We start from the raw sequence: 16,940 nt of genomic DNA, 5'->3' as shown, positions 1-16,940 counted from the left end.
ATCAATCTACCTACGGGTAGGGGTGGCAAAATGGGCTCGGCCCGTCGGTTCGGCCCGTTTAACCCGTCATTTTTGGCGGGCTGTACTGAGGTTTTCAACTCGGTATTTTAAGTTGGCCTAACGGCCTCCAATTTAGAAAAGAAGAAGAAGAAGAAGGTGTGTTAGTAAGACGATCGGGGCGAATAGTAATCCCGCATATTTGTTTCCTTTTCATCTCTATAGCCCATTTTAAAAACCCACTCTGTGGCCAATAATCTGTCCCATAACCCAAATCTCTATTTTCATTTTCTTTTTTGGAAATAATTTCTATTTTCATTTTAGTAACGAAAAATTCGCTGCATCTTTTCTCTCGCACCGCCATTCCTCCTCCGGCAACCGCCATTTCTCAGATCTCCGACACGGCGTCCATTTCCCTCACCGTCATCCGCAACCTCTGTTCCCTAATTCATCACTGAAGTATAAACTCGAAGTTCTGGATCCATATAAGAAGAGTAGAGCTATTGCGTCTCCACTATGAGGAGGTACAATTTAGATACTGATTCTAGATCAATTTCAATTTCGATTCCGATTTCAATTTTGAAATGCTGAAAATGTTGTTTATTTCAGAGCTGGACTTCACAGACAGCATGGAAGAAATATCGGAGGATCAGGATTCAAGGGAATGGTTGCGAAGTTATCAATTGCTGCTGTGGTACTCTTGATCTGTACGCTCTCGTTGTTCTTCTCTTCACCAGTAAAACCAAATGTTCAATCCAATTTTCGCTCAGAGGTTCGTGCAAAATTGTTCAGTTTAGAATCTCTGCTCAATTTTTAAATTCGAAATGTGCATTTCAGTGATTAGTTATTTGTTTTTTTTTTTAATTTGTTGTTAAATAGATCCGTTTAGAAGAACTTTGGAGCAATGCTGATTCCGATGGTTGGCGACCGTCATCTACTCCACGCACTCATTGGCCCCGTATCTATCTGTTCTTGTAGTTACATACTGTTTCTCATGCAAGAATTTTCATTTTAGTATGGATGTTATAGAATTTTCTGATACTGTGTTTGGTGTTTTTTGTTTTGTTAGCTCCTCCGAGTAAGAGTAATGGCTATTTGCGTGTTCGATGTAATGGTGGACTAAATCAGCAGCGGACTGCGGTTTGTACCCTTTTCCTCCTCTCACTATAAACTTTGTTGAAGTTTTATGAGTATAGGGGTTGTGAACTTTTGGTTTAGTGCATTATGTATGCTTATGAAGCTAGGTGAATCTAGTGTTGTTGTTAGGATGGGTTCCGTAATGTATGGTGGTCCTATTGTTTTATGTGCATTGTATTTATATTTATATGTGTATTTTAATGCTGTAGATCTCTAATGCTGTTCTTGCTGCGCGTATCATGAATGCTACACTAGTGCTGCCTGAATTGGATGCAAACTCCTTTTGGCATGATGAAAGGTATATATGTCTGATTGTCTTGAAATTTCAATTCTTAACATGTTAACCGCAAAACTTATTCATTAAATTTATTGATTTTGATTATGATTCAATTGGAAAAAGATATATAAGCTATTTTTTTTTCTTGAACATGCATGGTGATTGCACCCAATGTGATTGTGAATTGTGATTATTAATTATATAATCAATAATTACTTTTTTTAATGATTAGGGAATGTTACTATTATTACTATTAGGCTTCTATTAACATATATTAGGATACGATGAACTTTTTCTTCTACAGGGAATGCATTAGTGTCTTTGTTGTTTTTAAATTAACAAAAGTACATGTATTTATTATTGAAACATGAACTTTGCATAAATTTTTGTTTAGCTCTTTTTATCCAGTCTCCATCGACCATCCATTAGAAGGTTGAACGCCCTTATTTTTATTTTTGTTTTTACTTCACACGGAATAGATGGTACACTATTTTCCCCGCATGAATTTGGAAGATAGTTTCTGGTTAAGTTATTATACATCTGATAGCAAGTAATTACTGGATTATCTTTTGTGTGGAAACAGTATGCGAAGATAACTATCAGTTGGAAAAGTTTCCATTTGATAACGTCTAAAGGAATTCCTTTTCCCTCATCTCATTAGAAGTTAAAAAGAGCTTGGAGTGCATTTTTTCTGAAACAAGTTAAAATGTTTGTATTTGTTCTTATCAGTTGTCAAATTTCGGCCATGGCGGATATTGGTGGCAGGTTTTTGGATTTCTGCCATGGCCAATTTTGTGAAGGATGGCGGCGCCATGGTGCCATACTTGGTTATGTCGTCGCCACATGTCGGCCGGTATGGCGGGATTTTGGCTCTCGCCATGGTCTGCCATCCACCATCGACAACACTGGTTCTCATACCTTTTTCACATTCTTAGCATGGTATCTCAAGTTTATAATTTTCTATAAACTAGCTTTAGATGCTTATATATTAGTTATTGAATTGAAAGAACCTAAAAAGTTAACTTTTGCTTACATATGAGACCGGTGGGATTACTATTTATTCATTTATATATTTATTTGTTTTACATGCAGTGGTTTCCACGGTATCTATGATGTTGAGCACTTCATTCGGACACTGAGGTTTGATGTAAAGATTGTAGAAAGCATTCCGGAAAACGAGAAAAATGGCAAAAAGAAGAAAATAAAGGCATTTCAGGTAGATTGTAATAATCTGGCAATTGATGAGTAGTTTGAAATCATTCTAATTTCCTGGGTAATATGTTCACATTTCAAATGTTATTTTGACACAGCTCCGCCCTCCTAGAGATGCTCCTGTCAGTTGGTATACTACCGATGCTCTCAAGAAAATGAAGGAACATGGTGCTATCTATCTTACTCCCTTTTCACACCGCTTAGCTGAAGAAATTGACAATCCTGAGTACCAAAGGTTGAGGTGTAGGGTTAACTATCACGCTTTAAGATTCAAGCCGAATATTATGAAGTTAAGTGAATCAATAGTTGAAAAGCTACGTGCACAAGGACCCTTCATGTCCATACATCTTCGGTTTGAGATGGATATGTTGTCATTTGCTGGGTAAGTTATCTTGGTATGCTAGTTTGTTCACATCAATTGAGATAAAGACATGTTGCAGTTGGTAATTGGTATATTATACTATCTTTTACATTAGCAAGAGTTAAATGTATGCTTTTCTTTTGATTCAAAGCAATGGATATGTAAGCCAATTTTTGTCAGAAATTATAGATCAAAAGCATGAAGGTGAAATTTCAATCCATCAGTGGACTTGTTTCGGTTATTTTTTGTTGTTTCTAAACATCTCTAACGGTGGCTCCTATCTAAAAGTGACATTATTTGACAAATTGAAACTCTTTTGAGCACAGATGTGTGTGTGTGTGCGCACACACACACACACAGATGTTTGCGTGCATATTTTCCTTGTTGGTTATTTATGTCACATACCTTCAAGTTAACCGGGCATCTAGGAAAACAAACAGAAACTAAGCTTGTTAACACCAGCTGTATGTGACATAAATAAATTTTAATAACTTTTTGGGTTAACTTAAAGGCCTTATTCTGTAAAGAAGAGATGCGGGGGTTGTCATGAATGACTCAGGAAGGGTTTGGAGCAAGTCAGGTTAATTGAATTTAAAGGTTGTCAAACTGAGACCCTACCTAGAATTGGACAAAGCATACCGTTAGTTGGTGACAAGGAAATTGTTCATTTAGGACAATTGACCAAGAAGAAACTGTATATGGATCACCACATTTTATATATCTGTTGGTTCTAGACACATCCTTGATCAACCTGTTTTTCCTCAACTTATTCTTGCTTTTAATGTTTCTCTCAAAGCATGATTAGAGGGAGGCTTTAAGCCCATTCCACATTTTCCAATCCACTAACACTTAATTTTTCTTTTCATTCTGGCACTTTTTTTTAGCAAAATGGAAATGTACTGTTTGTATTAATATAAAGAGGTTCCGAAACTGTTGGTACACTTTCTCCCGTATGCTTTTGAATGCTTTAGTAAACTTTGGCTGCAAGCTTTCAAGTCTGTCCCCATTGATTTGTGGTTCATTTATTTGTGCAAGAAACAGAGCGCTCTTCGATTTATTGTTTTGCTATGTTGCATAACTAATAATTTTGCTAGTTAATTATGTTTTTAAATATGCACTGGGGATATCTTCCTGTTATATCTCTCCTGTTTGCTTTATCTGTATTAGCATGTTCATTTTGACATGCTCTATTATTGCTGATCCTAGAGTAGAAGTTGAATCTGTTTTATTGGTGGATAAATGAACTCTATTTTTTTTTTTTCAAATTTAAAATATAATTTGAATCTTCTTTCTCTAAATTACTCATGTTAAATATGAATGTTATTGTAGATGCTTTGATATATTTACACCTGAGGAGCAGAAGATTCTGAAGAAGTATCGAGAAGAAAATTTTGCACCTAAAGAACTGGTCTATAATGTAAGAAGAGCCATCGGAAAATGCCCATTGACTCCTGAGGAGGTAGAAATTAGTTTCATTCTGATTAGCTTTTAATTGTTTATGTCTGGCAAATGGTATGCGTGTTGATGATTACAGATACAAATTTGTTTTTAAGTTATGATGCCAATGGTTTAATTGGATATAGATTGATCTGTTCTTCTAACTGCAGGTTGGTCTTATTTTGCGGGCATTGGGTTTTGACAATTCTACAAGGATATATCTTGCAGCTGGTGAATTGTTTGGTGGGGATCGATTTATGAATCCATTTCGAAGTTTGTTCCCTAGACTTGAGAATCATTCTTCTGTTGATCACTCCGAAGAGCTTGCTGAGAACACTAGGGGATTGGCAGGTTCTGCTGTTGATTACATGGTCTGCCTTCTTTCTGACATTTTCATGCCAACCTATGATGGCCCAAGCAACTTTGCAAACAACCTCCTTGGACATCGCCTTTATTATGGTTTCCGGACTACGATCAGGCCTGATAGAAAAGCTCTTGCCCCCATCTTCATTGATAGGGAGAATGGACGAATGGCCGGTTTTGATGAAGCTGTTAGGAAAGTCATGCTTAAAACAAACTTTGGTGAACCTCATCAGCGTGTTTCTCCTGAGTCTTTCTATACTAATTCTTGGCCTGAATGCTTCTGCCAAACATCACCGAAGAACCCAACAGATAAATGTCCACCTAATGATGTTTTAAATGTTCTGCATAACGAATTGGAAAAGGCAGCTACAGACACAAATTCTACAAATGCTTGAGCAGAAACGTAGGGATTACTTGTGGCTTTGAGTTGAGGGTTCTTTTATTCCACAGTAATGAACTGCTGTGGGCCAAATTGAAAAGGAACGAGCTCCTATTACAGGATCCAGATTTTCAGGTGATATTTTTTGTCTCGAATTATTGATTCTACTGAGGGAATGATATAGTTAGATAATAACAAGAATTCAAGGAGCTGATTTGTATATTTCTATTATATATTATTATTTGTTTCCCTTATATTGTTTTGTGTAGACTATAGAAGGAAGATCACACGGATTGGGTAGAGAGCCGGCAATGTGACTAGAGTTATTGTGTAGACTGTGCATGATAAAAGCACTTATAGTAACCCAGTGAAAGTTGAAATTTCTGGCATATATGTGTTAGATGCTAAATATTTGGAGTTCGGATTAGTAACTGATGTGTTACATATATGTTCCTTTATTTTTATTTTAGCTTAACATGTTTTTGTCAAAAAAAAGCTTAACATGTTTTTGTGCAAATTTCCTCCTTGACACTGATGCGAATGATATCGAAGATTCAAATAATATGCTAGAGTAATCGTGGACCTTGTTTTCTACGACGGTTAACATGAGGAAATAACTTGTATGGGGTCCTGAAGTTTGAACTCCAGATCTTGGTAATCACTAGATGTCTAAATTTATCAATGGTTTTCCCTTTCAAGCATTTAGAGATGAGACCGCTAAAAAATAACATCAATAAATGAGGAAAGGTAAACTTTGCCTAGTACGTTGACCTGCATATCCAGTGGTTGGAACTTGGATCTATGTAATGCAGGGGCAATGAGGTTTATTCCATGCAGGTGAGAGGTCGCCACTCGCCAGGCTTTTGGTAGGTATTTTTTTTGTCCAAAAGAAATGGAGAATTCGGTGTTTGAATTTCGATTCTTCTAATAACATTTTTGTTTAATTGCACTTATGGTCCCTCTATTTTACCATTTATTGCAATTTTGGTCCTACGCTCATTTTGTGCCTTTTTATTTTTATTTTTATATATGACATGAAACGTTGAACCATTCTTATTAACTAGCATGACACCCGTGCATCCGCACGGGAGTCGCGGCGTTGCCGCTCCTCATTTGGTAAGATGAAATTTATTGGAAAGTTGATTAAAATATAAAAAAATAGAAGGGATATAATATTTGGTAAAAAAATAGAAAAAGAACAATGGTAAAATCATTACCAAAAAACCTTAGGTCTCCATATTAATATAGGAATATAAATAAGGATAATGTAAAAATTATGAAAAAAAATAGGCTATCTTATTAATATATTAGTAAAAACATAGGTCTTGGAAAAATCACCAAAAAACTTATGTCAATGTATTAATATATGAGTATAAATATAGTCACTAAAAATTATTAAAAAATAGGCAATCATATGTGAAAATATAGGTCTCACAATAATCATAAAAATAATTAGGTCACCGTATTAAATATGAGTATAACCTGTAAAATTGAAAAAAAAAAAAATAGACAACTTAATTTTTATTTTATTTTTGTTACAAACAACTTAATTAATATATAATTAAAAGTATAAGTCACGTAGAAACCACACAAACAAAAAAGTTTCCATATAAATATGAGTATAAATATAGGTCCCGCAAATATTATAAAAGATGGACAAGCTTATTAATATGAGTAAAACACATAGGTCCCCGTGTACCAAAAAAAAACACTTAGGTCCCCAAAAATCACACAAAAGATTAGGTTCTCGTATTAATATATGATTATAAATATAGCTCTAAAAAAAATAGTAAAAAATTGAAAACAAAAATTTATTTGAAAAAGTGCAAAAAAATAGGAATTTATTCTTGGATTAAGATGAGGGTATAATAGGAAGATAATGTGCAAAAATCCACTTTATTAATTAAGTGTTATCATTCTAACTGAACACTTATAAAAAAACGGAAGGAGTAAAATATTAAGATGGAATTAACCACCTCAAGAAATTTTTTAAAATATTGAAATTATTTACTAACTTTCAAATATGACACAAAATATTCATGAAAGTGATGATGTGTCAAATTATTAAGTAGGGGTAACATGAGATTTTCACATGTATCTTATTTTCTTAGGTCCTTGTAATAAATATATATATGAGTATGAATATAGTCCCGTAAAAATTATTAAAAAATAAGCAATCTTATTAATATGCTAGTAAAAATATAGGTCTCGCAACAATCATCAAAATAATTAGGTCACCGTATTAAATATGAGTATAAATTTAGGTTATACATAAATTATTAAAGATCAGGAAACCTTATTAATAAGAGGATAGATATAGGTCCCGCATAATTCACACAAAAGATTATGTCTCCGTATAAATATATGAGTATAACTCGTAAAATTATAAATAAAAAAAACAAACAACTTTATTAATATAGGAGTAAAAATATAAGGCTCGTAGATATAACAAAAAAAAAGAGGTTCCCGTATTAATATAAATATAGCCCGTAAAATTATTAAAAAAAATAGACAACATAATATATTTGTAAAAACACAAGTTCTTTGATAATCACAAAAAATAGTAGATTTTCGTATTAATATATGAGTATAAATATAGGTCTCACAAAAAATAGTAAAAAACTGAAAACTTCATTAATAAGAGTAAAAACATATGCCTCGCAGAAATCCCACAAAAAATTAGATCCTTGTATTATTAAAATATTGAAATTAGTTATTAACTTTCAAATATGACACAAAATACCCTTGAAAATGATTATGTGTCAAAAAATGAAAAGGGGAAAATTTGTGATTTCATATGTATCTTCTTTTTTCCTTAAAAAAAAATGTATCTTCTTTTCATATATTGTAGATGTGTCATTATATTCATTCATCGGTCATAATTATTAATTTTATGCGGATTTCTATATGTTATTTATTTTATTTTTTTAAGGTAAAGAAACGTTTTAAATTGAGTAAGCAAAACAAAATTAATATTGCATATATTAATTCGCCTATAAAGTAGATTGTATAGGATTTATCGATGCCCAGTTAATTGATATGTATCTTCTTTTTTCCTTCAAAAAAATATGTATCTTCTTTTTTCCTTCAAAAAAATATGTATCTTCTTTTCATATATTGTAGATGTGTCATTATATTCATTCATCGGTCATAATTATTAATTTTATGTGAATTTCTATATGTTATTTATTTTATTTTTTAAGGTAAAGAAACATTTTAAATTGAGTAAGTAAAAGAAAATTAATACCGCATATATTAATTCGCCTATATAGTAGATTGTATAGGATTTATCGATGCCCAGTTAATTGATTTTTGTTTAATAAAAAAATTGAATTTGTATAAAATGAGGTAATTTGAATTTGGGTTACATACAAAAAATTGGAGTTTTAGATAAAAAAAAAAATCATGGGAGAAGTAACAAATAAAGTGGAGTTTTATGGTTATAATTGGGTATTTAACTCATATTAGTTCCAAAAATATAACAAATTAATTCATATGGCTTAGTAGTAAATATAATAAGAAGTGTAACTAAAAGGTTAAGGGTTCAAATCCTGCTGAGAAATGTTAGAAATGTTTTAGCATTTTTCTACTAACTTTTTTTAATAAAGACACAAAATACCCTTGAAAATGATTATGTGTCAAAAAATGAAATAGGGGAAAATTGGTGATTTCATATGTATCTTCTTTTAATATATTGTAGATGGTTCCAAAAATATAACAAATTAAATCATATGGCTTAGTGGTAAATATAATAAGGAGTGTAACTAAAAGGTTAAGGGCTCAAATCCTGCTGAGAAATGTTAGAAATTTTTTAGCATTTTTCTACTAACTTTTTTTAATAAAGACACAAAATACCTTTGAAAATGATTATGTGTCAAAAAATGAAATAGGAGCAAATTGGTAATTTCATATGTATCTTCTTTTAATATATTGTAGATTGTCAATGTAAAATTAATTTACACTGAATTATACGTTAGCCCCAAATGATTTTACTTTTTGGGTACAAGGTCCTAAATAAATTCTATCCGTCCAAAATTAATTTTGTGTATCATATTTTAAGATGATGTCACCTTAAAAGGTTTATGAGAATAAAAATAGGATCTTAATTCTCAACCGTTCCTTATCTTTCAAATTATGTTCACGAAAAAATCATGCAACCTCATAAAAAAAATACTTTAAGTTCCAAACTACTATTTGTAGATTATTGATAACTAATAAACGATATTATTAAAAAAAAATCAGAAGAATCTAAAATTTTATTTCTTCGCAATTATAACGCGAGTGAGTCTAATCATTCATTTTTTTTTCAAGTACTTTAGTGACTAGAAATTTTGTCATAAATGAAGTGAGCGGTATTCGAACGCACCCATTACTTATAATGCAATCTGCCTTCCAGACTATTAACATTTAGAGAAATTCTTAGGTGAGTCTTCACCTAGACATTAATGATTAACACAACCAATTAAATCATTACAACTCATTAACATATTAAATAATTTAAAATAATTAATTGAATATTAATAAAACAAAATCTAAACCAAATCTAGAAAAATAGGAAGAAAAAAAAAAGTCACGTGTTATTTTTTTTATTAACGTTGATATTTTTTTTTAAGAAAATCAATAATTTTTTTCAGTCTTATATTTCTTGAAACTTTGGGGCTATTGAAACTATTATGGTTGAATTTGATTTTTTTGATAGAAAGTGGTTCGATTTGATAAAAAAAAACAGCGGATGAACTTATTTATATTTGATTCAATTTGTAGTGTTTAATAAAATTAACGATTGATCCTGTCAAAAATAAAATAAAATTAAAGATTGAATTAGTTTATAGATATGAAATAATATAAAAATAAAATATAATTAATTCATATTTAATTTTTTTCAAAAAAAAATTTGGGAGGAAAAATAATATGCTATAAGCAAAAAATTTGCACGTAAAAACAATATATGAGATTTCTTTTTTTAACAAAACTATACATGAGAATTTATTTCCTTATTTTTCAGATTTTGTAAAGATTTGTTTTATTAATATTCTATTACTTATTTTTAATTATTAATAACTTGTAATAATTTAATTAATTGTGCCTAATCATTAATACTTAGGTGTGGACTGTACTAAAAAATTTTTCATACTAAAGATCTTTTAAGTTATAATGAAATAGTTATTTATTTTACTATAATTTCAAATGAAATCTTAGTCACGTGATTTTCGGCTGAATCCCAAGATAAGTGTCCCAGTTACATGTGGCACATAGCAAATTCAACACCTCCTAGTTGTATCATAGAGACAACAACAATAACAGAAACAGATATAAACAGAACAGAAGAAACACTCTCTCTTGACTCTTCATTGAAACACAAAGAAAATAGTCTTCTATTGCTGTGTTATAGTACATTCGTGTGCTTAAAAACCGATCAATGTCAATGGCTTTCTGTCACAGACTCGACAACTTCATCATCTCTGCTTTTAAACCCCAAAATTCATATACCCATCTTTCAATTCAATCTTCTTTCAATCTCCCATCTCATTCTTCCTTCAAAGTTCAAAACTTTCCTTTCAGGGTTCGCTATAATCCATCTATCAGAGCCACTTCATCATCCTCTTCTACTCCTACAACCATTGCTGAACCTAATGGCATTAAGGTTTCTTTCTTTCTTTCTTTTTATGTTTCTGTTTACCCTTTTGAGTTTTATTTTAACCCTTTTCAATTCTTTTATGTTTCTTGAAGATTAATTCTATTCCTACCAAACCTATTGAAGGGCAAAAAACTGGTACAAGTGGGCTACGAAAAAAGGTTGGTACTTGGTAATTGTTTTGTTCAATTGTGGGATTTTACTTACTTTGTTGCTTTTTTTAGAAACTGAATAAAATAGTGTAAACCCTTTGTTTCTCAAATTATGTTTGATAACAATGCTCACATTATATGGATTTAGTTAGTGATCATTGATAACTATAGATGTTAAGTTATGATTGATGATATATTTGTACTTGAAAATTAAAGTTGTATTTATTTATGTGTGCTTAATTGTTTTGTAGGTGAAAGTGTTCATGGAAGAAAATTACCTTGCAAATTGGATTCAGGTTTGTAGAATTTTGTGCAATACATATGATTACATGATTTTTGTGTTTTGCTTTGCTAGTAAGTTAAACTTATGTGTATCTGTAGGCACTGTTTAATTCATTGCCTCCGGAGGATTACAAAAATGGAGTCTTGGTGTTGGGAGGTGATGGTCGATACTTTAATCGAGAAGCTGCACAGGTCAATTTTTTTTTAACGTGTTACACTTGAAATCAAATTTGAATATGTTGTTAAGAAAATTGCTTATTTTATAATTTTTTTTAACAAAACTTAATTTTTTTTGTTCTTCTGTTTGTGCATTGCAGATAATAATCAAAATTGCTGCTGGAAACGGTGTCGGAAAAATTCTGGTCGGAAAGTAAGTTTCTTAATCAATTGATTGTTCTTATTAAATTTGTTGCGACAAATGAGAGGAGTTCCTTCAATTAAGAGCTAGTCGGGATGAACGTTGATTGGATGAAACAAATTTCTTGGACTAGTGAAAGAACTATTGTTCAATGCAGTTTCTTGATATAAGTTGAATATAGTTTTTCTTTTCTAATGCAGGGAAGGGATATTATCAACACCAGCCGTTTCTGCTGTTATAAGGAAGAGGCAGGCAAGCAAAACGAAATCATTTTTCTTTAGCATAACATTTCCAGCAAACTTGTTTTCTTCTAATTTTATTAAATTTCAACAGGCAAATGGTGGATTTATTATGAGTGCGAGCCATAATCCTGGCGGACCTGAATATGACTGGGGTATTAAGGTGACTTTCCTAATTAATTCTCATCCATTTAAAGGTCATGGATCAATTGTGTATTTACCAATGCTTATATATAGTGGCGCTCCCTGAAGTCACTTGGTTCTTTAGCTTTGGTTAGGACATTGCTTGATACCTTGAAAAGTTTTTTATTCAGAAGTTGCTTTATTTTTTGTCGATGTTTCACCAGGGGATTCAATTATTTTGTATCACATATACATGATAAACACTGGTTTGTCAATGCGTAGTTTTCCTGTAACGTGTTTGTAGTCGTTAGTCAATGTCCAGACTGTTATGTGCAAATGTGTCAGCTGCCCTTTCTGATAAATGTCTTTTTCCACTGAATCCAGTTTAATTACAGTAGTGGACAACCTGCACCAGAATCCATCACTGACAAGATTTACGGAAACACCCTATCTGTAAGTGTCCCTATATTTAAGTATGCCTTAATATTCCATTCCTAAAATTTCTTTGACTAATAAGGTTATCAAATGAATTGAAATCACAGTTGATTTTGTTGTAACTTTTTCATACATTTTCCGTTTACACAGATTTCTGAGATAAAGATTGCTGATATTCCCGACGTTGACTTGTCAAATGTTGGAGTTACAAAATTCGGAAGCTTCAGCGTAGAAGTAATTGACCCAGTTTCTGATTATCTGGAGCTATTGGAGGTCAACATAATTTCTTTGCTTTATTATAATCCAGTAGAATAAGTCATGCAAGCTGGTTCTTAGTGTTGGGAGTTTTATTTCATTTCAGTTTATTTGTTATTATTTTTTGTGCAGACAGTATTTGATTTTCAGCTAATCAAAGGTCTTATTTCACGGCCAGATTTTAGGTACAATTCTAATTTTTGAATAATGCAAATTTTGACTTTAGGGGGTTGCATATTTCTTTGGATCTTGATCCCTTTTCTGTTTTGGTCTTTTGAGGGCAAAGTCACTTTAGAAATAGTGTTGTTTTATAGTATACAGTATACTTAAGGTTTCACTATTTAAAATGTCTTTGTCTCTTTACAATTACAATTTGAGATACCTCATTTGATAAAATAGCTATTTTTCTATGCACGGCAATTGAGAAATCTAGAGATATTGTCTTTAAAGTTGAATTTATTATAAGAATCTTGTGTTTTTGCCTTTTTTATGTAATTATATTCCACTCTAATCCCATCTTATTAAATTGATTATATTCTTGTTTTTTTTTTTTTTTATTTACTTTAGGTTTACATTCGATGCCATGCATGCAGTTGCTGGTGCTTATGCAACACCCATCTTTGTTGATAAACTTGGTGCTAGTCCGGTATGGTTGACCCCCCTTAACTTTTGTAGGGAGTGGATACAAATTTATATGATGTTGATATTCGAAGTTATGCAATGTAGGATTCAATTTCAAATGGAATACCTTTGGAAGATTTTGGACATGGTCATCCCGATCCTAATCTAACGTGAGTTTAATGATTTATTTGTTAACATTGTGTTTTTGCCCATTACAAAATTGTCTTTGATCGTAATGTTTACTGACAGATATGCGAAGGATCTTGTTAACATTATGTATGCTGAAAATGGACCTGATTTCGGAGCTGCTAGTGATGGTATGTGAGATTTAGTTATTTTTTAAATTGAACTTGTTTAAATTTTTAAAAGATGTAGTTGATATAACAATGTTTTGTCTATCTTTATGTTGATGGTTATGTATTTTAACTTTTGTTCAGGTGATGGAGATAGAAATATGATTTTAGGATCGAGTTTCTTCGTAACTCCTTCAGACTCTGTAGCAGTTATTGCAGCCAATGCAAAAGAAGCGATTCCATACTTCAAGGACAGTGTTAAGGTAGAAAGTTTATGCATATTATTAATAGGTACTCATCGTTGTAAAACAGAAGTTTCATTGTTCTGTATTGTAATTGCAGGGTCTTGCACGATCAATGCCAACAAGTGGTGCTCTAGATAGAGTTGCTGAAAAGTTGAACCTCCCTTTCTTCGAGGTATATTTTACTATTATAATTTTTTGTTCCTCTTAATAATATTTTAGATGAAGTAATGGTTCTCAAATGACAAAAAATGAATCTTGGATGCAGGTTCCCACTGGTTGGAAATTTTTTGGGAATCTTATGGATGCTGGGAATCTGTCGATTTGCGGTGAAGAGAGTTTTGGAACAGGTTCCGACCACATTCGTGAGAAGGACGGAATCTGGTAAATATTCCACATGTTTCTTCAAACTAAAAAACACAAACATTTCTACTTTTTTGTATGCTAGCTACTTTGATGTATTTTAAAATTATTGGAATTCTCAAAGACATCATCATTATCACTCGAGAACAACATATTTGCATCATGTATGCTTATATTATTGATACGGACAAAATTTAAATGAAATTCCTCAGATGATTGTGGTGTTGTTGCTCAATAAAAACATAACATGCCTATTATGTTTTATATTTTTTTTTACAAATGTACATCTATACTTTTTTGAGAAACAGCTCGTAATCTCGGTTTTATCCACTTTTTTTTTAATATTTTAACTGTATATTGTAATTGGTTTTCAATCACAGGGCTGTATTAGCTTGGCTTTCTATTATTGCTCACCGCAACAAAGACACGAAACCCGGGGAAAAATTGGTATCTGTATCTGATGTTGTGAAGGAGCACTGGGCAACCTACGGTAGAAATTTCTTTTCTAGATATGACTACGAGGTTGGTATCATTGTTGCTATTGAAGTTTTACTTGTATCATACTTTTTGGCACATCATTACTTAGTTCAGCATGATGTTTATTTCTTTTGATTTTGATTTTTGACAAATATAAATATAGGAATGTGAATCTGAAGGCGCCAATAAGATGGTAGAGTATCTACGAGAGCGCTTGTCTAAGAGCAAGGCCGGTGATAAGTACGGTAAGTTACTACAACCACTTTCAAATCATTGGCATACACTTATCATGAGCATATTTTAAGTATGATGAGTATTCTTCTACAGGAAGTTACGTCCTCCAATTTGCAGATGATTTTACATACACTGATCCTGTAAGTTCTTACAACGCGGACATTCTTATATCATCTTCGTTTTATTTTATTTTTCAACTCAAGGTGAAACCATAATTCAAATTTTGATTTTATTTAAATGTGCAGGTAGATGGAAGTGTGGTATCAAAACAAGGGGTTCGGTTTGTTTTTACGGATGGTTCAAGGATTATTTATCGTTTATCAGTAAGTGACATCTATTTGTTTACACACCGTCCCTTTCAAAGACTTTATGTTAAATTAAATATTTAAGTGATTACTAACGATGTTTTCTTTCACAGGGAACGGGTTCTGCTGGTGCAACTGTTAGAGTGTATATTGAACAGTTTGAACCAGATGTTTCTAAACACGACGTTGATGCTCAAATTGCCTTGAAACCATTAATAGGTTATTTTCATGTACCAAAACAAAAAGTATATAGTAATATAAAATAATTTGCTTATTTTTCTGTGACTCATTACTTTTACTATTATGCAGATTTAGCACTATCGGTTTCGAAGCTCAAAGACTTCACAGGGAGAGAGAAGCCTACAGTCATCACTTAATAATGTACAAATTCCACAATCACTCATAAAAATCTACTCCAAGTTGAGAGCATTACTCTTATGCTATTACTTGAGCTCATTTTCAGTTTTGATTATTTTACCATTTTGGAGCATAGTCCTCCCTATGTAAAATATGATATTTATATGTACTTTTAAGAAATAAAATATCAGTGTGTAACTAAATAAATAATAGTATTAATTAATAATAGTTAGCTTCTCTGTTAAAGGAGCTTTTCTTTTCAATGTTTTGTCCCATTTTTCTAACTTGGGATACTAGAGTTTCATCTCAAAACCAGAGTAACACCCTCCTGTGAACTATGTGTTATCGTGCTGATCAGTGATCCTATTGGAGGCATTGCTAGAGAACCCCTTGATGCTGTTTTGGACGTGCAATAGAAGGGATTTGGTGAATAACATTTGACATAGAAGCATATCTTATAATTAATAGTTGAAACTAGTGAATCAAATTATGTAAATGGTTATATATGCTTTGGTACACTAAAAAGTCCCACATTGCTTAGAACTTGAGTATAAGGGTAGTTTATAAACAATACTCACACTCCTCAAGTCAACTACCAAAGTGGACAATACTTCAGCAATGTAGTGTTGTGACCTAAAATTGGATCACTGGCATCGTTTGTGGAATCGGACCCACAATCTATGGAGAGCAAATATTATGTGGGTTTGATTCCCACAGACGGCGCCAGTGATCTAAATATTATTTTTTGGATATAAACTTTAAATTGATAATTTTTTTATGATAGCTATTTAATTTTTGGATAGCCGAATGTTGTTGGTTTATGTTAGTTTGTAAGGTTTGAACTCTAGACCTTCTTGTTAGTGCATTTTCGGTGTTCTTTAGCTCACCAATTGAGCGTTGTTTGTACGTTTAGGATCTTTGTGAAGATATTAGATGTAATTATATCTGAACTTACACCTTTTTTTTGTATAAAAAGTTTTTTAGGTGAGTTAGATTTCAGAGAATGCTAATAAGGATACTTACAAATTATTTATCAACAAAGCTCTCACATCGATAATGCGAGAGTTGAATTCACGTTCTTGTAGAGTGCGATCAATTGGACCAACTTCCATAGGCTAAATTTACAATTTCTTTTACAAAAATATCAAAACTTACGCTTGGTATGAATTTGACTCTCTTTCTACTTTCTCAATACGTGTAGAGTGAGAGAGTTGAAACTTGCAATCATGCATAATAATTGAAAGAGAAGTGCTGCTAGCAAGTATAATTCTAATTATAATTCTTCAGATAGATAAGGCCTGTGACATTTCTTGATGGACAGGAAACAATAAGCATAGGCATGGGGACGGTTATCTGCTAAGACCATATAGTATGGACAAATAGTTTCTTCTTTCCATTTATGAATC

The 16,940-nt window shown here is 32.0% G+C and overlaps 1 protein-coding gene across 1 annotated transcript; it reads left to right on the top strand.

Annotated features, from left to right (window-relative positions):
- The first annotated feature begins 174 nt into the window (after positions 1-174).
- Positions 175-15,797, top strand: LOC123913015 (phosphoglucomutase, chloroplastic). Its single transcript, XM_045963627.1, has 30 exons — positions 175-521; positions 607-769; positions 877-955; positions 1,067-1,137; positions 1,344-1,432; positions 2,504-2,627; positions 2,722-3,005; positions 4,314-4,443; positions 4,592-5,176; positions 10,556-10,807; positions 10,894-10,959; positions 11,202-11,246; positions 11,332-11,424; positions 11,550-11,602; positions 11,791-11,992; positions 12,337-12,405; positions 12,538-12,660; positions 12,775-12,827; positions 13,210-13,288; positions 13,369-13,433; positions 13,513-13,580; positions 13,701-13,819; positions 13,899-13,973; positions 14,067-14,182; positions 14,542-14,683; positions 14,802-14,883; positions 14,966-15,012; positions 15,118-15,195; positions 15,291-15,396; positions 15,487-15,797. Exons 1-30 carry the CDS (start codon positions 514-516, stop codon positions 15,552-15,554), a joined length of 3,534 nt encoding a protein of 1,177 aa, XP_045819583.1. The 5' UTR covers positions 175-513; the 3' UTR covers positions 15,555-15,797.
- Positions 15,798-16,940: the final 1,143 nt, after the last annotated feature.

The sequence above is a fragment of the Trifolium pratense genome, linkage group LG1 (genome assembly GCF_020283565.1).
Source record: "Trifolium pratense cultivar HEN17-A07 linkage group LG1, ARS_RC_1.1, whole genome shotgun sequence".
Taxonomy (NCBI): domain Eukaryota; kingdom Viridiplantae; phylum Streptophyta; class Magnoliopsida; order Fabales; family Fabaceae; genus Trifolium; species Trifolium pratense.
Note: the sequence above shows the minus strand (reverse complement) of the source record. Positions and strands in the feature narration are given on the sequence as shown.